The sequence below is a fragment of the Lathyrus oleraceus genome, chromosome 3, assembly GCF_024323335.1.
Source record: "Lathyrus oleraceus cultivar Zhongwan6 chromosome 3, CAAS_Psat_ZW6_1.0, whole genome shotgun sequence".
In the NCBI taxonomy this organism is placed as follows: Eukaryota; Viridiplantae; Streptophyta; class Magnoliopsida; order Fabales; family Fabaceae; genus Lathyrus; species Lathyrus oleraceus.
The window spans coordinates 118,142,135-118,164,547 of record NC_066581.1 but is presented as its reverse complement, the minus strand read 5'-3'; the positions used below and the strand labels follow the sequence as shown (position 1 = coordinate 118,164,547).

The window sequence follows — 22,413 nt, the reverse complement described above, 5'->3', positions numbered from 1 at the left end:
AGAGAGAAACGAAATTGCAACTGCTCAAATGCTTCTACACAAGGGTTCTATTTATAGAACCACTTGTGTGAGCTGCAAGCTAAAAAGCCTACTCAAGTGTATGTGGCCCATATCTTATAATATGCTAAAATCACTTAAGCGCGTGGTACCTTACCATATTTCGTATTCTGTTTAAGTACACCGTACCTTACGATGTTCTACAATTCACTTAAGGACACCGTACATTACGGTATTCCTTAGTTACCATATCTCTCATCAATCCATCATTTTGTGTGTGACCCTGTAGGTTTTCGTGACATTGGTAATTATATTAAATCACGTATTTAACGTATTAAACAGTGAGCGGTATCTAGCAACACATCACTGCTACCCAAGACACGAAAATGTCATGTGATCCGACAAATCCTTCTGTGATAATACTTATGTGTACAATTACCCTTTTGCCCTTATGTCTATATTGAACACAAGGCATAGACTGTCTCATCCTTGTCCAGTTCAATATTGGGCCCATAGACATTTATCCTGTTACGTAGGATGGGCAAATTCAATCTAGGTCACTCATGTCCCTTAGCATGCTTCGTGGAGTACCCATCAACTGTCTTTATGGTCATCCAATTTACGAACAACGTTTGATCAGCAATAAGGCACTCGACTCTACATCTAGGGTCCATAGTGGTTTCAGGTCGAAGGGTGGTATACACAATTATTGTAACAGCCCAACTTTTAGTATTTATTTATTATATTATTATTATATTTTATTTTATTTATTTGGAGTGTTAATTAATTAATTGGTTGTTAGGTAGTATAATAATTGATTATATTAATTAACTTGGGGTGTATATTGTGTTGGTTTAATTTATTTGAACTAAATAGAGATATTATAATACTATGTCTTATTGGGCCTAATAATTAAATTAGAGGTATCATTTCTTAATCCCAAATATAATACTAGTATATAAGAGGTAAGGAGAGTGAGAGGTAGCACTCATTTGGTCATTTCAAGGCAACAAAGAAAGAAAGAGGAAAAAGTAAGGAGAAGAGGGGAAGAACAAGGGAGAAACTAGGATTTCCAGAAAATTGAAGAGGTAAGGGGGAGAATCCTTATTATTATGGGTTAGTATAATTGGGTCAATGGGTAGAAATATGTTTAGGTTGAAATCCCTAATTTTATGGTTTTGGAATTGTTAGGTTTTGATGAGTAATCTTTGATTTGTGATGTTTAATTGCGTTTGGAATGGATATAAGGATGAAATTGAGGGATAGATTGAGAAAGCACTTAGTTTATTAAATTTCATTACAGTAATGGTAACGTTAAGAAAAATTATGTGTTCGTGTTAACGGGTTAACCAAAATGTGTTAACGGGTTACTTGCTGAAAATCTACCTAGGAATTGAATTATGTTTTCGTGTTAATGGCTTAACCAAAATGTGTTAACGGGTTACTTGCTGAAAATCTGCCTAGGAATTGAATTCTATTTTCGTGTTAACGGGTTAACCAAAATGTGCTAACCGGTTACATGCTGAAAAATCTGCCTAGAAATTGAATTTTGTTTCGGGTTAACGGGTTACCCCAAAAGCGTTAACCGGTTACCACTGTTGAAAAAGGGAAAAATTGAGGATTTTAAATGCTTTAACCATTTTGAAATAATATCTAAGTGTGCGTATTTGATAATTAGCATATATTTGTGAATGATATATTGTTATGAATGTGCATACGTACCATTGGTGGATAATTCATAGAGTTGAATTATGGTTATATGTGGAATGTTAAGATGGTAGAGATGATCTTAATTGCATATATTGTTGGTATTTGTACATTCATTCATGGCATAGTCGGCTTTATGGTGGAAGCGGTGAAACTGTGGGTTCACATGGTAATAGACGTTGATCCTTGAATGGAAATAGACGTAGAAGACGTTGATCCTTAAATGGAAATAGGCGTAGCAGACGTTGATCCTTAAATGGAAATAGACGTAGCAGACGTTGATCCTTAAATGGAAATAGGCGTAGCAGACGTTGATCCTTAAATGGAAATAGACGTAGCAGACGTTGATCCTTAAATGGAAATAGGCGTAGCAGACGTTGATCCTTAAATGGAAATAGGCGTTGCAGACGTTGATCCTTAATTGGAAATAGACGTAGTGGCTTGGATCTTGTTCGGATCGGAAGCGTGGCTTGGATTCTAGATATTGAATCGGAAAGCGGTGAAACATTGGGTTCACATTGCGGTACCACATGCATAGAGTCACATGTCTTGCATTGAGTCACATTAGAGTTATGTGATAATTGAATATATGCATTGATGTGATTGTTATGTGTGTATGAGATATGGTAATTGAGTTGGTGATGTTTGGATACATAACTTGGTAAAATATGTGATTATGTGATAATTATGGTTATGTGTATATTTAGGAATATCGCATTGGATTTTAATATTATACTCCTTGAGTTTTGATGTATGCTTGAAACATGTGAAATAAATATTGGTTAATATTATTTACATGGTTATACAAGGTGTGATGAATTCCTTTAATTGTTGATTTAATCATTATGCTTTATTATACTTCTTCGCAATGATTCGAATTCTCACCCTTCTGTTTGAATGTTGCCTTTACATGGGCATCGTGCAGATACTCAAGAGTAGTATTGCTGAAGTAAGTGGACGGTAGCTCACTCGAGAGTTAGCCGGAGAGTTTCCGTGTTTTAGCTTAGAGACTAGGTAGTGAGTCAATGCTCTGGTCATGTAACACTGGGTAGATTAGTAGTATAGAACTCATATCTTATTTGGACATGTATTATGTTATTACTTGTGAACACGTTTAATTGCAATTTGCTGTTTTGAGAGGCCATAATGCCAAATAGTCTGGATATGATTTTATTTTATCTTGAGTTATTGAGAGATGATCATGGTATGGGACATGAATCATTTTATGAAATACATGAATATTCCCTATTTTCCGCTGCGAACGCATATCCTTGTATATTCATGATATTTGAAATTAGTCGATGTTATGACATTGATTAATCAAGGAAAAGGTGGTGACTTTCTGATGAGAATGGTATCATGAGGTGTCGTGATCGAGTTTGTGTTCCGGATGTTGCGGATTTGAGAAAGAGGATTCTTGAGGAAGGGCATAGAAGTGGTATGAGCATTCATCCTGGTGCTGCTAAAATGTCTCAAGACTTGAGGAAGATGTTTTGGTGGAAAGGTATGAAGAAGGATGTAGCGGAATTTGTGTATTCATGTTTGACTTGTCAAAAGTCAAAGATTGAACATCAAAAGTCGTCTGGTTTGATGCAACCGTTATCTATTCCCGAGTGGAAGTGGGATAGTATCTCTATGGATTTTGTTTCGGGTTTTGTCGAGAACATCGAGTAATTGTGAGGCTATTTGGGTCGTTGTGGTTAGGTTGACGAAATGTGCTCATTTTATTCCGATAAGGATGGATTATTCGATGGAGAGACTTGCTAAGTTGTACATCGGGAGGATTGTGTGTTTGCATGGCATTCTGTCGAGCATTGTTTCGGATAGAGATCCGAGGTTCACTTCGAGATTTTGGGAAGGTTTGCAAAGTGTTTTGGGTACGAAGTTGCGTTTGAGTTCGGCATATCATCCGCAAACTGATGGTCAAACGGAGAGGACTATTCAGTCACTTGAAGATATTTTGAGGTCTTGTGTTTTGGAACAAGGAGGAAATATAGATAGTTTCTTGCCTTTGATCGAGTTTACGTATAACAACAGTTTCCGTTCGAGTATTGGAATGACACCTTTTGAGGCTCTTTATGGTGGAAGGTGTAGAACTCCTTTGTGTTGGTACGAATCGGGAGAGAGTGATGTGGTTGGACCAGAGTTGATTCAAGAGACTACGGATAAGATGAAGGAATCGTATCTGGAGTTGTTCGTTTGAGGTAAATTTTCGAGGCCGAAAATCTTTTAATTGGGGGAGAGTTGTAACAACCCAATTTTTAGTATTTATTTCTTATATTATTATTTTATTTTATTTCATTTATTTGGAGTGTTAATTAATTAATTAATTGTTAGGTAGTATAATAATTGATTATATTAATTAACTTGGGGTGTATATTGTGTTGGTTTAATTTATTTGAACTAAATAGAGATATTATAATACTATGTCTAATTGGGCCTAATAATTAAATTACAGGTATCATTTCTTAAGCCCAAATATAATACTAGGATATAAGAGGTGAGGAGAGTGAGAGGTAGCACTCATTTGGTCATTTCAAGGCAACAAAGAAAGAAAGTGGAAAAAGTAAGGAGAAGAGGGGAAGAACAAGGGAGAAGCTAGGATTTCCAGAAAATTGAAGAGGTAAGGGGGAGAATCCTTATTATTATGGGTTAGTATAATTGGGTCAATGGGTAGAAATATGTTTAGGTTGAAATCCCTAATTTTATGGTTTTGAAATTGTTAAGTTTTGATGAGTAATCTTTGATTTGTGATGTTTAATTGCGTTTGGAATGGATATATGGATGAAATTGAGGGATAGATTGAGAAACCACTTAGTTTATTAAATTTCATTACAGTAATGGTAACATTAAGAAAAATTCTGTGTTCGTGTTAACGGGTTAACCAAAATGTGTTAACGGGTTACTTGCTGAAAATCTGCCTAGGAATTGAATTATGTTTTCGTGTTAACGGGTTACTTGCTGAAAATGTGCCTAGGAATTGAATTATGTTTTCGTGTTAACGGGTTAACCAAAATGTGTTAACGGGTTACTTGCTGAAAATCTGCCTAGGAATTGAATTTTGTTTTCGTGTTAACGGGTTAACCAAAATGTGCTAACCGGTTACATGCTGAAAAATCTGCCCAGATATTGAATTTTGTTTCGGGTTAACGGGTTACCCCAAAAGCGTTAACCGGTTACCACTATTGAAAAAGGGAAAATTAAGGATTTTAAATGCTGTAACCATTTTGAAATAAAATCTAAGTGTGCGTATTTGATAATTAGCCTATATTTGTGAATAGTATATTGTTATGAATGTGTATACGTACCATTGGTGGATAATTCATAGAGTTGAATTATGATTATATGTGCAATGTTAAGATGGTAGAGATGATCTTAATTGCATATATTGTTGGTATTTGTACATTCATTCATGGCATAGTCGGCTTTATGGTGGAAGCGGTGAAACTATGGGTTGACATGGTAATAGACGTTGATCCTTGAATGGAAATAGACGTAGCAGACGTTGATCCTTAAATGGAAGTAGGCGTAGCAGACGTTGATACTTAAATGGAAATAGACGTAGGAGACATTGATCCTTAAATGGAAATAGGCGTAGCAGACGTTGATCCTTAAATGGAAATAGACGTAGCAGACCTTGATCCTTAAATGGAAATAGGCGTAACAGACGTTGATCCTTAAATGGAAATAGGCGTAGCAGACGTTGATCCTTAATTGGAAATAGACGTAGTGGCTTTGATCTTGTTCGGATCAGAAGCGTGGCTTGGATTCTAGATATTGAATCGGAAAGCGGTGAAACGTTGGGTTCACATTACGGTACCACATGCATAGAGTCACATGTCTTGCATTGAGTCACATTAGAGTTATGTGATAATTGAATATATGCATTGATGTGATTGTTATGTGTGTATGAGATATGGTAATTGAGTTGGTGATGTTTGGATAAATAACTTGGTAAAATATGTGATTATGTGATAATTATGGTTATGTGTATATTTGGGAATATAGCATTGGATTTTAATATTATACTCCTTGAGTTTTGATGTATGCTTGAAACATGTGAAATAAATATTGGTTAATATTATTTACATGGTTATACAAGGTGTGATGAATTCCTTTAATTGTTGATTTAATCATTGTGCTTTATTATACTTCTTCATAATGATTCGAATTCTCACCCTTCTGTTTGAATGTTGCCTTTACATGGGCATCGTGCAGATACTCAAGAGTAGTATTGCTGAAGTAAGTGGACGGTAGCTCACTCGAGAGTTAGCCGGAGAGTTTCCGTGTTTTAGCTTAGAGACTAGGTAGTGAGTCAATGCTCTGGTCATGTAACACTGGGTAGATTAGTAGTATAGAACTCATATCTTATTTGGACATGTATTATGTTATTACTTGTGAACACGTTTAATTGCAATTTGCTGTTTTGAGAGGCCATAATGCCAAATAGTCTGGATATGATTTTATTTTATCTTGAGTTATTGAGAGATGATCATGGTATGGGACATGAATCATTTTATGAAATACATGAATATTCACTATTTTCCGCTGCGAACGCATATACTTGTATATTCATGATATTTGAAATGTGTTATTTTAAATGACCAGGTGTATTGTATATTGATGATGAATGATGTTGGTTTTTGAAAGCTTTTAGTTTTTGAAAACGTCGATGTGACGCCCTTTTGTTTATATGCGTGCTTATTCACTCTGATTGTATGTTAAGTATTTTGGGGTATAAAAAGGGGTGTTACATTAGTGGTATCAGAGCATGGTCGACCAGTTGGTCAATAGTCGTTAATGTTTTCCATCCTGTTGTATTTGATTTGTGTATCTGACACGATCGATATTGTATGTCTGAGTTGTCCGTTGAGTATCTTTGGTAGGGATTTGGAATGGATTTGGTTTGTCTTCCTTTAGAGCAGCTTGATGTGATTTTGGGTATGAATTGGTTAGAATTTAATCGGGTGTATATCAACTATTTTGAGAAGACGGTTATTTTCTTGAGGTTGGTGCTAAGGAAGATTGGTTTGTGTCTGCTAAGCAAGTTGATGAATCGGGGCAAGATGGTGCCGAGTTGTTTATGTTGTTGGCAACTTTGGACATTCGTGAGAGGAGGACGATTGGAGAATTGCCAATAGTTTGTGAGTTTGTGGAGGTATTTCCTGAAGATATAAGTGATTTACCGTCGGAACATGAGGTTGAGTTTTCGATTGATTTAGTTCCTGGAACTAGTCGTGTATCGATGGCTCCCTATAGAATGTCTGCTTCTGAGTTGAAAGAGTTGAAGAGTCAACTTGAAGACTTGCTTGAGAATAGGTTTATTCGTCCTAGTGTGTCTCCGTGGGGTGCACATGTTCTGTTGGTCAAGAAGAAAGAAGGTTCTATGAGATTATGTGTTGATTATAGACAACTGAACAAAGTGACGATTAAGAACAAGTATCCACTTCTGAGGATTGACGATCTGATGGATCAGCTGATTGGAGCTTGTGTGTTTAGCAAGATTGATTTGAGGTCTGGGTATCATCAGATTCGTGTAAAGGCTGAGGATATTCAAAAGATTGCTTTTCGGACAAGGTATGGTCACTACGAGTACTCCGTGATGCCTTTTGGTGTGACTAATGCACCTGGTGTATTTATGGAGTATATGAATAGAATTTTTCATGATTATCGGGATAAGTTTGTTGTTGTGTTCATCGATGATATATTGATTTATTCTAAGAGTGAAGAGGATCATGTCGAGCATTTGAAGGTTGTGTTATCGGTGTTGAAAGAGAAGAAGTTGTTTGCTAAACTCTCTAAATGTGAGATTTGGTTGAGTGAAGTAAGTTTTCTCGGATATCTGATTTCGAGTGGTGGTATTTCTGTGGATCCTATGAAGATTGAAGTTGTATCTCAATGGGAAGCTCTTAAGTCTGTTGCTGAGATTAGAAGTTTCCTTGGTTTGGTTGGTTATTATAGGAAGTTCATTGAAGGATTTTCTAAGTTGTCATTACCATTGACGCAGTTGACTAGGAAAGGTCAAGCTTTCATTTGGACTTCGCAGTGTGAAGCGAATTTTCAAGAGCTTAAGAGAAGATTGACTTCGGCTCCTATTTTGATTTTACTGGATCCGTTAGAACCTTTCATTGTGTATTGTGATGCTTCTTTGTTGGGTTTGGGAGGTGTTTTGATGCAAAAAGGGCAAGTGGTAGCTTATGCTTCAAGGCAACTTAAAGTTCATGAGAGGAACTATCCGACGCATGATTTAGAGTTGGTTGCCGTTGTGTTTGTGTTGAAGCTTTGGAGACATTATTTGTTTGGATCGAGATTTGATGTGTTTAGTGATCACAAGAGTTTGAAGTACTTGTTCGATCAGAAGGAATTGAATATGAGGCAAAGGAGATGGTTGGAATTCTTGAAAGATTATGATTTTGTTTTGAATTACCATTCTGGAAAGGCGAATGTTGTAGCCGATGCATTGAATAGGAAGTCATTGCACATGTCTATGTTGATGATTCGAGAGTTTGAATTGTTGGAGCAATTTAGAGATTTGAGTTTGGTTTGTGAAGCGACGTTTTCGTGTGTTAAGCTTGGTATGTTGAAGCTTACGTGTGGCATTCTTGACGAGATTAGAGAAGGTCAGAAGTCAGATTTGAAATTAGTCGATGTTATGACATTGATTAATCAAGGAAAAGGTGGTGACTTTCTGATGAGAATGGTATCATGAGGTGTCGTGATCGAGTTTGTGTTCCGGATGTTGCGGATTTGAGAAAGAGGATTCTTGAGGAAGGGCATAGAAGTGGTATGAGCATTCATCCTGGTGCTGCTAAAATGTCTCAAGACTTGAGGAAGATGTTTTGGTGGAAAGGTATGAAGAAGGATGTAGCGGAATTTGTGTATTCATGTTTGACTTGTCAAAAGTCAAAGATTGAACATCAAAAGTCGTCTGGTTTGATGCAACCGTTATCTATTCCCGAGTGGAAGTGGGATAGTATCTCTATGGATTTTGTTTCGGGTTTTGTCGAGAACATCGAGTAATTGTGAGGCTATTTGGGTCGTTGTGGTTAGGTTGACGAAATGTGCTCATTTTATTCCGATAAGGATGGATTATTCGATGGAGAGACTTGCTAAGTTGTACATCGGGAGGATTGTGTGTTTGCATGGCATTCTGTCGAGCATTGTTTCGGATAGAGATCCGAGGTTCACTTCGAGATTTTGGGAAGGTTTGCAAAGTGTTTTGGGTACGAAGTTGCGTTTGAGTTCGGCATATCATCCGCAAACTGATGGTCAAACGGAGAGGACTATTCAGTCACTTGAAGATATTTTGAGGTCTTGTGTTTTGGAACAAGGAGGAAATATAGATAGTTTCTTGCCTTTGATCGAGTTTACGTATAACAACAGTTTCCGTTCGAGTATTGGAATGACACCTTTTGAGGCTCTTTATGGTGGAAGGTGTAGAACTCCTTTGTGTTGGTACGAATCGGGAGAGAGTGATGTGGTTGGACCAGAGTTGATTCAAGAGACTACGGATAAGATGAAGGAATCGTATCCGGAGTTGTTCGTTTGAGGTAAATTTTCGATGCCGAAAATCTTTTAAGTGGGGGAGAGTTGTAACAACCCAATTTTTAGTATTTATTTCTTATATTATTATTATATTTTATTTTATTTTATTTATTTGGAGTGTTAATTAATTAATAGGTTGTTAGGTAGTATAATAATTGATTATATTAATTAACTTGGGATGTATATTGTGTTGGTTTAATTTATTTGAACTAAATAGAGATATTATAATACTATGTCTTATTGGGCCTAATAATTAAATTAGAGGTATCATTTCTTAAGCCCAAATATAATACTAGGATATAAGAGGTGAGGAGAGTGAGAGGTAGCACTCATTTGGTCATTTCAAGGCAACAAAGAAAGAAAGAGGAAAAAGTAAGGAGAAGAGGGGAAGAACAAGGGAGAAGCTAGGATTTCCAGAAAATTGAAGAGGTAAGGGGGAGAATCCTTATTATTATGGGTTAGTATAATTGGTTCAATGGGTAGAAATATGTTTAGGTTGAAATCCCTAATTTTATGGTTTTGAAATTGTTAAGTTTTGATGAGTAATCTTTGATTTGTGATGTTTAATTGCGTTTGGAATGGATATATGGATGAAATTGAGGGATAGATTGAGAAACCACTTAGTTTATTAAATTTCATTACAGTAATGGTAACATTAAGAAAAATTCTGTGTTCGTGTTAACGGGTTAACCAAAATGTGTTAACGGGTTACTTGCTGAAAATCTGCCTAGGAATTGAATTATGTTTTCGTGTTAACGGGTTACTTGCTGAAAATGTGCCTAGGAATTGAATTATGTTTTCGTGTTAACGGGTTAACCAAAATGTGTTAACGGGTTACTTGCTGAAAATCTGCCTAGGAATTGAATTTTGTTTTCGTGTTAACGGGTTAACCAAAATGTGCTAACCGGTTACATGCTGAAAAATCTGCCCAGATATTGAATTTTGTTTCGGGTTAACGGGTTACCCCAAAAGCGTTAACCGGTTACCACTATTGAAAAGGGAAAATTAAGGATTTTAAATGCTGTAACCATTTTGAAATAAAATCTAAGTGTGCGTATTTGATAATTAGCCTATATTTGTGAATAGTATATTGTTATGAATGTGTATACGTACCATTGGTGGATAATTCATAGAGTTGAATTATGATTATATGTGGAATGTTAAGATGGTAGAGATGATCTTAATTGCATATATTGTTGGTATTTGTACATTCATTCATGGCATAGTCGGCTTTATGGTGGAAGCGGTGAAACTATGGGTTGACATGGTAATAGACGTTGATCCTTGAATGGAAATAGACGTAGCAGACGTTGATCCTTAAATGGAAGTAGGCGTAGCAGACGTTGATACTTAAATGGAAATAGACGTAGGAGACATTGATCCTTAAATGGAAATAGGCGTAGCAGACGTTGATCCTTAAATGGAAATAGACGTAGCAGACCTTGATCCTTAAATGGAAATAGGCGTAACAGACGTTGATCCTTAAATGGAAATAGGCGTAGCAGACGTTGATCCTTAATTGGAAATAGACGTAGTGGCTTTGATCTTGTTCGGATCAGAAGCGTGGCTTGGATTCTAGATATTGAATCGGAAAGCGGTGAAACGTTGGGTTCACATTACGGTACCACATGCATAGAGTCACATGTCTTGCATTGAGTCACATTAGAGTTATGTGATAATTGAATATATGCATTGATGTGATTGTTATGTGTGTATGAGATATGGTAATTGAGTTGGTGATGTTTGGATAAATAACTTGGTAAAATATGTGATTATGTGATAATTATGGTTATGTGTATATTTGGGAATATAGCATTGGATTTTAATATTATACTCCTTGAGTTTTGATGTATGCTTGAAACATGTGAAATAAATATTGGTTAATATTATTTACATGGTTATACAAGGTGTGATGAATTCCTTTAATTGTTGATTTAATCATTGTGCTTTATTATACTTCTTCATAATGATTCGAATTCTCACCCTTCTGTTTGAATGTTGCCTTTACATGGGCATCGTGCAGATACTCAAGAGTAGTATTGCTGAAGTAAGTGGACGGTAGCTCACTCGAGAGTTAGCCGGAGAGTTTCCGTGTTTTAGCTTAGAGACTAGGTAGTGAGTCAATGCTCTGGTCATGTAACACTGGGTAGATTAGTAGTATAGAACTCATATCTTATTTGGACATGTATTATGTTATTACTTGTGAACACGTTTAATTGCAATTTGCTGTTTTGAGAGGCCATAATGCCAAATAGTCTGGATATGATTTTATTTTATCTTGAGTTATTGAGAGATGATCATGGTATGGGACATGAATCATTTTATGAAATACATGAATATTCACTATTTTCCGCTGCGAACGCATATACTTGTATATTCATGATATTTGAAATGTGTTATTTTAAATGACCAGGTGTATTGTATATTGATGATGAATGATGTTGGTTTTTGAAAGCTTTTAGTTTTTGAAAACGTCGATGTGACGCCCTTTTGTTTATATGCGTGCTTATTCACTCTGATTGTATGTTAAGTATTTTGGGGTATAAAAAGGGGTGTTACAATTATCACCATGAGAATAACTTATGACACTTTGCATAACATTCTATATAGTATTCTCATAGCGGGTCAATCTAGTATAAATATTACTCTTAATATTCATACCTTCGTTTAAGACTTGATAACTCCTTATCCATGATCCATGAGATGTGATCATCGGTCTATATACATAATAGTCTTAATGCTTTAATGTTATCCCACTTCACAATAAAGCTCGACTACGGATACTTTGAGAATAGTGTCCTTATGTTTAATGTGATGTCATGATTAAGTCACACTTGATACATTAAACGGACTATCTATTCTAGGGACTTTATTAAACAAACATAATAAAGAAAAAGCCTTTTATTATTAATAAATAATTCGATGCAAGTACCAAAGGTATTGGCCTCTAGGGCTTACACCAACATTTGTATATTCCTTGTATTGACTTTTTGCTGAATTTATCACACTTTAACATGGTTTTTGACCAATCTTCATCCAAATTTACCCAAATTTCTTCCTAAAAATCACGTAATGATGATTGTCATCAAGAAGGAATAGATTTTGATGAAACATATGCTCATGTAGCTAGATTAGAAGGCATATGGATGTTGCCAACTTTCTCTTGCATCATGAAATTCAAAATACTTTAAATGGATGTAAAAAGTGTGATTTTAAATTGAGACATCCAAGAGGAGGTATATTTTGATCAACCTTCGAGGTTTATAAACCCGACCTTTTCACACCATGGTTTTAAACTAAAGAAAGCGACGTATGGAATAAAACAAGCTCTTATGACTTGATATGTTCGTATAAGAAAATTATTGCTTGAAAACATCTTTCAATGAGGACAATTGATAAAACTCTTTTTATCAAGAAAATTGAACATTATATCTTACTAGTTTAAATCTATGTCGATGATATCATGTTCAGTGCTACTAATGAATCCTTGTGCAAGGAAATTTGTGAAATTATACATAGTGAGTTTGAGATGTCAATGATGGGAGAGATCAAATATTTTATAGGACTTCAAATCCATCAAAATAAAGAAATAACCTTCATAAATCAAGCCAAATATTATAAAGAATTATTGAAAAGGTTTGATATGGAAAAGTCCAAAGTAATAGCAACTCTAATGTCAAGCTTGTGCAACCTTCACAAGGACAAAGATGGAAAACTTGTTGAAGAAAGAAAATAGCGGGGGTATGATAGAATGTCTTCTATATCTAATTATATCTCGTTCTTCTATAATGTTTGTTGTATGTATGTGTGAACTATTTCAAGCACACCCGAAGGAATCACATCTCAGCATGAGCAAACATATTATGTGATATTTAACTAGCACACAACAAATGGGTTTATGGTACCCTACGAGAGCATAATGTGACTTAGTTGGCAACACCGACTCCGATTTTGATGGGTGCAGATTGGGTGGGAAAAGTACCAGTGGTATGTTTTACTTACTTGGGGACTCGCTTGTCCCATGGCATAACAAGAAACAAGCAAGTGTCACAGTATCCATAGTTGAGGCATATGTTATTGTGGGTAGTTGGTGTGCTCAAGTTATTTGGATGAAACAACAACTCAATGATTATGGTGTTAATATTGGGGTCATCCTTATAATATGTGACAACACTAGCTTTATAAACCTCATAAAAAACTTGACCCTTCACTCGCGGGAAAAACATATTTAAGTATACTTGAATTTGTAACATCATCTAATCAACTTGAATATTTTTTTTACTAAACCACTTACTAAGGAGAACTTCTTTTTCATAAGATCTGAGTTTGGAATATTAAACAAATCATGCATGGATTAATATGCCTATATTTATTTCTCTCAATGCCATGAGATATATGTGTTAATGTTTGCATATTTTCTTTTAATGCAGCATTTTTTCCACCTTTTTTTTATTTTGACAAAGAGGGAAAAGTATACTATCAAGGGGAGTAAAGTGTACTCTCTTCTAAATTGATAGGGAGTTTAACCACTCCAAATATATGGGTTTTGTGTATATTACCACCTCCCTAAGATATTTTTTGTCATCATCATAAATGAGGAGAATGTTGATCTATGTGCTTACAGGTATAAATCTCATAGAAGATCCTTTTGAAGTTTTGATGCCGACTACACTTGTTGATGTTGACGTTGATGTCAGTGGCAATAACTTTCAACTCTTTGATGATGGTGACCCAACTATAAATGAATCTCAAGCCTCGTCAATAAAAGAGACTCAAGGTTGAAGTGCTTATATTACCGATGTATTTGGCAAAGAATCTTGATGCCTCAGTGTAGTGAAAGAGAGGAAACGTGAAAGCTCGCTAGGTTGTGTTTGTTTGTATATGTATGAGTGACCATAGTTTTATAGAAGTATGGAAGTGACTCTTAAGTTCCAAGGAAACTCAAACATACACATACACACATGCACGCACGCACACACGCATATACTCATGCACGGACACACACACATACAGACATACATTACACACACATACATACACACATACTCACATACATGCAGGCACACATACACACACACACACACACACTTAAAATTCCATTTCTAATCATATTATATCTTTTATAAAAAATTCAAAACCAAGATAAGTGATTAAAGAGAAGTCCATTATCATTTAAAAGGATTTTAAACTAACTAATCAATTGGGGACTCAAGCCAATCAATTAGGAAAACTTTTTTAAACTTGCCAATTGATTAGAGCATTAAGCCAATCGATAGAAGAGAGCCTAAACGATTAACAAAATAATTAGGACAACACCTTAATGACTTGTAATGACTCTCTATAAAATATTTCCATATTGGGTAAAATAATCGATTAAAAACAGGCCATCGGATCAACTGGGCCTTAAGCCTATTAACTGGCTCATCAATTCCGCCTATGGACTATTTCCTTTTATGATTTTTTCAACTCCTATATAAATGAGGCTTGTCTCCCTTTAATTTCATGCCACTTTCCAAATCTTTACAATTTCTTTGGAGTTTATCTTTATATTCTCTCTCTTTCTTTCTAGAAATATTTCTTTGTCACTTAAGTTGACTTAGTGCTTTTTAGTGAAACTTTTCTTGTGAGGAAGAGTTTTGTAAGTGGTTGTTCCAGTTGTTTAATTGTTAATAGTGTGATACTGTTGAGAGATTGACTTTGGTTCATGAGATAAACACTTCATAAAATCTCTGTTTTGGTTTCTAGAACTTCGTCGTAAAAAGTTATATTTTGGTTATTAAGATAAGCCTGAAAATCTCCTAAAAGGTTCGTTAGCTAAGCCCATGGTAAAAGATATCTTTGTTTGGGGATAAACCTGTATAAAAAATCTCAAGATCGTATAGTATTAAGGTTCATAGGCATGGCCTATAAAATCTCAAAGTTATAGTCAGAATCTCAAGGAGACCTCTTGGGGTGAGGACTAGACCAACGTTCTTCCAAACCTAGATAACTCTCTAGTGCAATATCTCTAACCCTTATCTCTTTTAATTTTTTATTTATTTTCCACTACTATTTACTATATCTTTAAGCACATTTGAGAAAATCACCAAAGTAATCGCGAATTTTAAATAACACAAGTCACCCCCCCCCCCTAATTATGCTTGACGTCATTTGACCATAAATAATGTAAATTGATGATTGTTTTACATAAATAATATACCCAATAGCTTTCCAACGTCACCCCAAGCATGAATGCATGGTTCTTTTATCATTATGATGGATAAGATGGTCAAATCAAGCAAATATATGTTGCTGCATTTTTGTTGATTTTTGAAATTTTTTGTTTTTTATTTGTTGATTCTATATATACCATTGTCTTCCTGAGATCGAGTAAATAAATTTTCATTATTTATTTGTTTAATATCGTTAAAAATTGAGAAAGTTATCGTGTTTTTACGTTTGCGTTGGAACATTTTTCTTCCATTTTTGTTGCTACCGGAATAGTAACCAAATGTTGGGTTTGGGAAGATGAAGTTTCTCACACACCTCCTAATTGCTCAGCGCACCCCTGTGAGGACCCTCCTTTGGGTTAGAGCATTTTCCTAGCTACACACCCAATTTTCAGGCTGTTTTTATCTTTTGTCTTTTTTTTATTATTGTTTTCTTATTATTTCTTTATTTTTTTATATTTTTTTTTTTAGTTTTTTAGTTTTTTTACCTCTTGGATTGATAGTGTGTCCCCTTCCCTTTTATTATTTCTTTTATCTTTTTTTATAATACTTATTATTGCTTTATTTTTTTAGTTTACTTTATTGTATTTTTAGTTGATGCATAATTGTTAATCCAAAAAGATAAAATGACCCTTAAAATTAATCTTTCAAAAATACTAAAATCAAATATGCTTGATCAACATCAAATACATTTTTTTAAATCACACCAAAATATTTCCATACTAAAATCAATCGCTTAACACTCATTAACCTTCACAAATAAAATCAATCCTTTAAAAAAATCAACTTGGTCAACATGAAACATTTTTCTTTAATAAGAACCTCATATCATTTCTCATCTACGTGAATCAAACCTTGATCAACATCGAGTATTTTATCTATATCAAATCAAGATACTTAATTATACTTAAACACCATTTCATTTAGAGATGAAAAGGGAAATGGTCTCAAGCCTTCGATTTCTCTCCTCAATTGTGTGGATACGAGTTCCCTTACTCGATTAGTCGAACAATTGTCATCTCTTTTATTCACTCAAATCCAAATCATTTTCACAATAGCTTAGACGAAAAGGAAGTGGTTTAGAGTCTTCTATTACCGTCCCTGAATACTTGGATACAGTTTTCCTTACTGGGTCATTCAAGTATTCATTGTTTATCTAAAATACGCTAGCCATACTTAAACACCATTTCAAAAGGTGAAAAAGGAGATGGTCTAGAGTCTTAGATTCATCTCCTCGATTGTTTGAATTTGAGTTCCATTACTCGACCATTCGAGCAATCATCATCCATTAAAAAACTTTTAAACATTCCTTCGTAACTAAAACTTAATCAATTTTTTTCGTAATAACTTGGGCGAAAAAGGTAGTGGTCTAGATCCTTCTATTCCCTTTCCCAAATGTTTGGATACGAGTTGCCTTACTTTTCCATTAGAGTATTCGTCGTTCATTCAAAATACTAACAACTATCTAGATCCTTTTACAATTAAGGATGAAAATGGAGATGGTCAAGAGTCTTCAATTCCTCTCATCGATTGTTTGGATACGAGTTCCCTTACTCGATCATTCGAGAAATCGTCATTCAACAAAATATTTAACAAATTAAACCTATCTTTTTCTTGCCCCCGTGCGATCGAAAACCTTTTCAAAAAGAACATTATTTAGTCTATTCTAATGTGATACAAATAAACGCTTTAAGTCTCCAATTGCGAGCAGAAGCAACGTTTAATTGTTAGAATGAGATCTAAACTCTTGTACATTAAAATAAACAAACCAACAAACTGTAGCACCCCGAACTACGAAGCTTTGAATTCCTCATTGTATCCGAGGATACGTAGGAGCAAAACTCGCAATCTTGTCAGACACCCTAATAAAATCATTTTTGTGACCCATTTCTTTTCCTTTTTAATCGGTCGAAGAAAACAATTAACATAATCCAATATTCAATCACAAATTTAACTAAAAGGTATTCGTTGAGTACAACAGACACGAGAAGTGCTAATATTTTTCCCTTGCGTAATCGACTCCCAAACTCTGAATTTGGTTGCAATGACCACCATTTTCTTTTTTAAAGGTTTTATCGTTATTTTCCCTTTCCTTCATTGGAATAAATAAAGTTACGTGGCAACTATGTTCTAATCATTTTTTCCGCGACCATCGCGAAGGATTATATTTTTCGAGATGTGACACTCTTATGTGGGTAGGTTCTCTTGATGCACATTGTGCCCTAGTGTGGGCGGGATTTCTATGATATTTGGTGATACTTCCTTTAAGGGATGAAAATTGTCTCCACTCTTTACCCATTTATGGCAAATAGGAGGAGTAAAAATTGTATGGGACATTTCCTTTATTATGCAACTGGTTTCCTTATCTAACGTGGTCCTTATTTTTAACATCTTCTTTACTTGCTCCATTGTGTTCTGATGTATGGTGGTCAATATGTTCTTTCTGTTTAAAAGATGAGACCTATCGAGAAGAACGTCTGTAAGAATGTGCATAAAATCTTGCATGTTTTGATTTGCCTAATAATTGGCCAAATGAGAACTTTGTTAATACATGTGATTGGTAATATTTTTGTAGGCAACATGTGAAAGTAGAATTGCATAACAAAAATTCAAAATTCATCCTTCACAGGACTCCAATTTGAAAAATGTTCTAAGGTTAAAATAGAATTGCATAGCAAAAATTTAAAATTCATCATTCACATGACTCAAATTTGCGCCAAGAACCTTTCACCCCAAGGATGCGACCATAAATAAAATATATTATAATCAATATTTTAAAAATAAATAACCCCTTACTGCAAAATGATCGCAAAAAATTATTACAATCTTAAAAAATGTCATTAGAGTCGTGAAACACTTTTACGACCACAAAATGTTATTACAACACTGTTGTGCACGAGAAATTTTTAAAATTAGAATATGAAATTACAAAACACGTAAAAATATTCTTTTATAATTGTAAAATTCTAAATTAAAAATTCTCTTTACAATGAAAATAGAATCAAATTGTATTGTGCAATGTTGTGATTAATATCCCGACTACCACAATCTAGAGTTGATCAAGACACAACTACATGATAAACCATAGAGAATAAGCAGATAAAAAGTGTAGTTATACTCTTAACTTTTATGCTTACTATGTATCCCCTCGCTCAGGCTAACAGTGCCTTACTCATTTATGGGGGAGAGTTGGCCCCTAGAAAGCACAATCGAAAGAAAGATCATTGGCCCTCCTCATATTCTATAGGTTTCCAAACATTTCTTCAACATAGACAAGAAAAGAAACACCTCCAAAGAAAGAAATGAAAATCCAAAATGTTTCTCCACGTCCAACGAGATGCACCAACCTCAGGATGCTTTACTCCTAATCCCACTAGGTTCCAAGATGGGGCAACGCAACCGTTATTTATAATCTTGATCATAATGCAACTGTTAATATTAACTATTCAAACTTTGCAAATTTTTCAGTTAAATATTTTAAAAATTCTCTTACAAAATAGTGCATCATAACTCATTATTCATAACTACAATCCTTATAATGGATCCTAATGCCAGTCTTCATACAATCAATACCTAACTACTAGTACACTAACACTAACTGAACTAGAAATAGAGAGTACTTAAATTCTTTCAAACTTTCACATTTATTGTAGATTAAGGATAGTAAGGTAACTTAGGCCAGTGACATTCATGAAACAATGAAACTGAGTCAAAATCTTCAACAATGAAAGAACTGTGGGCACATCCCTCTGCAGCTTGTTGAATGCTACTTGTTGTTGTTTCTGTCTTATTGAAACATGGATATGTCTCTCCTTCTATATTTCTGCATGGTAGCCCTTCTAATATGTTTTGTATTGTCTCTTCACCATATGTTTGTGTCCTACAATGAGCTTTCTCTTTTAGTTTTTCCTTCAACTCCATAACCTGATCAGTAATAAAGGATTAATCAAATGAGCATTGTGCAAAAGGTACATGAGAGATGTGTGAAAAACTAGAGCTTTAGTTACCTCTTTTCGAAGTTTCTGATTCTCTTGCTTAAGCACATCATAGGAATGTTCAAGTTGCTTAGTCTTCAACCTAGTACGCCTGTTCTGAAACCAAACAGTAATTTGACGAGGTTGCAGCCCTAACTCTCTTGAAAGATTCATTTTCCTTTCAGAATCTAACTTCATATCTTCTTGAAAGCACCTCTCCAGAAAATCAATCTGGTTACTTGTCAGTCTCTTCTTCTTATTCTCAAGGTAACCATTTCCATTAGTATTCATGTCACTCACTTCCATTCCTAATATTCCGACATAGACAAATAATTATAACATGTTTCTAATCAGTATTCACACCACTACAACCGCAACTGCAATTTAAAATCATCCATGCATGCAAGTGTTTTTGAATATATACTTATATATACGCATATATGTATTCACACCGCAGCAAATGCAATGCGCGTCACATCAACCACACAACTGCAATTTAAAACCATGCATGCGAGTGTTTTTGAATGTGTATATTTATATATATATATATATATATATATATATATATATATATATATATATATATATATATATATATATATATATATGTGTATGTTTCAAATATATATGCTTTTCTTTATATGTGACTAAAATTGGAGTATAAATTTCAATGATTTGAAGATTAAAGTTTTCTTACCTGAATAAGGGTTTCTGATGTTATTGTTGTAGAAGAAGCTTAAAGAAGAGTCTGGATGAGGAACAAAGGGCATTGTGGACTCGGTATTCCAATCCATTTTAAGCTTTTCGTACTGTTTTCTTCCCTTCAATTTCCATACCCAAAGTGTGTCTGTTTTATGGGCTTTTTAGTCGGTTAATATGCATGGACCACTTAGTGAGTGCTGCAGTCAGTACATAGTAATTAGGCGTTTAGTTAGACAGGTTTGCAGTATAGTCAGTGGCTGCAAAATTGAATTTCGAGTCTGATTAAAGTACAAATTTAAACCTCTGGAGTTCGTTGAAATCCTTCAGTTATTGTTATTACACCTTGACACTGTCATGAAATCCATCAAATTCAAAACTCGATACACACTGACACACGCAAGAAAAAACAAAACAGTCTTTTTTTTATATTATACAGTCTTTTTGAGTCAAAGTCTACATTCCATATTATTTATATTATTATCCATTCACTTGTAAATTTTAGTTAAAGAGTTCAAACCCTTTTTTTGAGTTCATATATTATACATGTATAAGTATAATTTTTGTTTCTTCAATGAATAAATAAAAACTTAGTACATGCTTTGTTCTTGTTCTTGCATGTTGTATATTGGAGGAACTATAGTCTAAGCCATAATTCAGTTTTAGTTTTGTAACTAAATGTGTTGAATCAGTAAAAGTTAGTTATTGATGTATAAATACTCAGTTCTCTAATTGATGTAACTAACTTATATATATTGAAAATTAACAAAAAACAATTAGATATTTCTCTCTCTTCTCTCTTCTATTTCATCATCATTCTTTCTATTTTTATTATAGTATTTAGAGCCTAATCTCGATCCATAGTCATGGCTTTCGAAAGAGACTCGATCAATACAGTTTGAGAATACTCTTCTCTAACCTTCAACTAAAAGAACGAATTCAAGACATTTACACAAGACATTTACACAGCAAGTAACGCTAAAGCTCGACAAAAATGGATATCGATCATGAAAGCGAGATTGAAAATGTAAATACTAGATAGTAATATAAGAGGAGGTGAATTAGGAATTTCAGATTTTTGTTAGCTTAAGCGCTAATTTCTTAAATTCTTATTTTGACGGAAACGAATTTATGATTGTTTAATTGGTTTAAAAATATACTCAGTAATAAGCAGAAATCTTAAAGTACGGAATGTAAAAGTTAATAGAAAAGAGAATGTCACACAATATTGATTCTGGTTTCTCTTTACTAACTCAATGATACATCCAGATCCTCTATCTAATTAGAGGATTTTTTAATATTTATCAACAAAAAAAAATGTTATAAACCTCACACCAAGACTCCTTTAAAAAGAACTCTTAATACTCACTCTCTGATGTGCATTATTCCATTAATTTTCGGTCTCCTCTCACAACGTATGAGTACCGAACTGTACCTTATGAATTTCAGTGCAAGTCATCACTCGAAAAATATTCTCAATCTCTCTGAGTCATGTCTGTGAACCCTCTGGATCATATCTGTCCTTGGAGGGTGGCTGATTGTTTCTTTGAAACTTCCCCAATCCACGGAACTCATCACCTGCACTTTGTTGATTCTGCAACGCTTGAGCCATCGCTTCCAAAGCATCAACAATAGCTTGGTCGTTTCTTCCTCCCGACATATCTATGCACATGAGCAAACAACTATTAGAAGAAACATGTATCGACAATGTTCATACGCATGTCACATACTAGGGCACAAGCAATATTACAAAAGCTTGGATGGATGAACCGATCTTCTCTTATACCACTAATATAACACCCTAAAACCTCTACTCGAAATCATAAGGAATAAAGCAGTTATAAAAAATTATTTCATATAGGGTGTCACACAATCTGTAGGAGTTATAAAATGTAATCTCACAATAATACTCATAATAAAACAAAACATAACGTCCGTCCTACCAGTGTTACAGATCAGAGCAATGATAATCTAAAGACGCATAAACCAAAAAAGAAGTATAACCTTAATGTCATCCTTCAGCTCTAATGATGCTATTCATCTACCTACCTGTTTATACCCTAATAAGGAGCACAAAACACCTAAAACAAAATAAAGGAGTGAGAATACGCTCAAAATATATAATGGTGCAAAAGAATGCAAGGGTAGAATAAAGGAAAAACATCAACCTTCACATCATTCACTTGCATAAAGCAATATAATAATTGTCCAACAACACCTAGAACAACTCATATGCATAACTTTTATGTAATGTAATGCAACAACGAATTAACTCATGCATG

At 34.4% G+C, this 22,413-nt stretch overlaps 1 protein-coding gene across 1 annotated transcript; it reads right to left on the bottom strand.

Moving 5' to 3' along the window:
• Window positions 1-19,112: 19,112 nt before the first annotated feature.
• Window positions 19,113-20,226, bottom strand: LOC127129977 (putative homeobox-leucine zipper protein ATHB-51). The gene is made up of 3 exons (XM_051059068.1): window positions 20,130-20,226; window positions 19,466-19,740; window positions 19,113-19,382 (listed from the first exon to the last, which is right to left on the bottom strand). Exons 1-3 carry the CDS (start codon window positions 20,224-20,226, stop codon window positions 19,113-19,115), a joined length of 642 nt encoding a protein of 213 aa, XP_050915025.1.
• Between the last annotated feature and the right edge of the window lie 2,187 nt (window positions 20,227-22,413).

Coding starts and splice junctions, on each gene's coding strand:
- LOC127129977 (XM_051059068.1), bottom strand. CDS start 20,226: ATGGATTGGAATACCGAGTCCACAATGCCCTTTGTTCCTCATCCAGAC. Junction 19,741..20,129: donor CATCAGAAACCCTTATTCAG/GTAAGAAAACTT, acceptor TCGGAATATTAG/GAATGGAAGTGAGTGACATG. Junction 19,383..19,465: donor ATCAGAAACTTCGAAAAGAG/GTAACTAAAGCT, acceptor ATTACTGATCAG/GTTATGGAGTTGAAGGAAAA.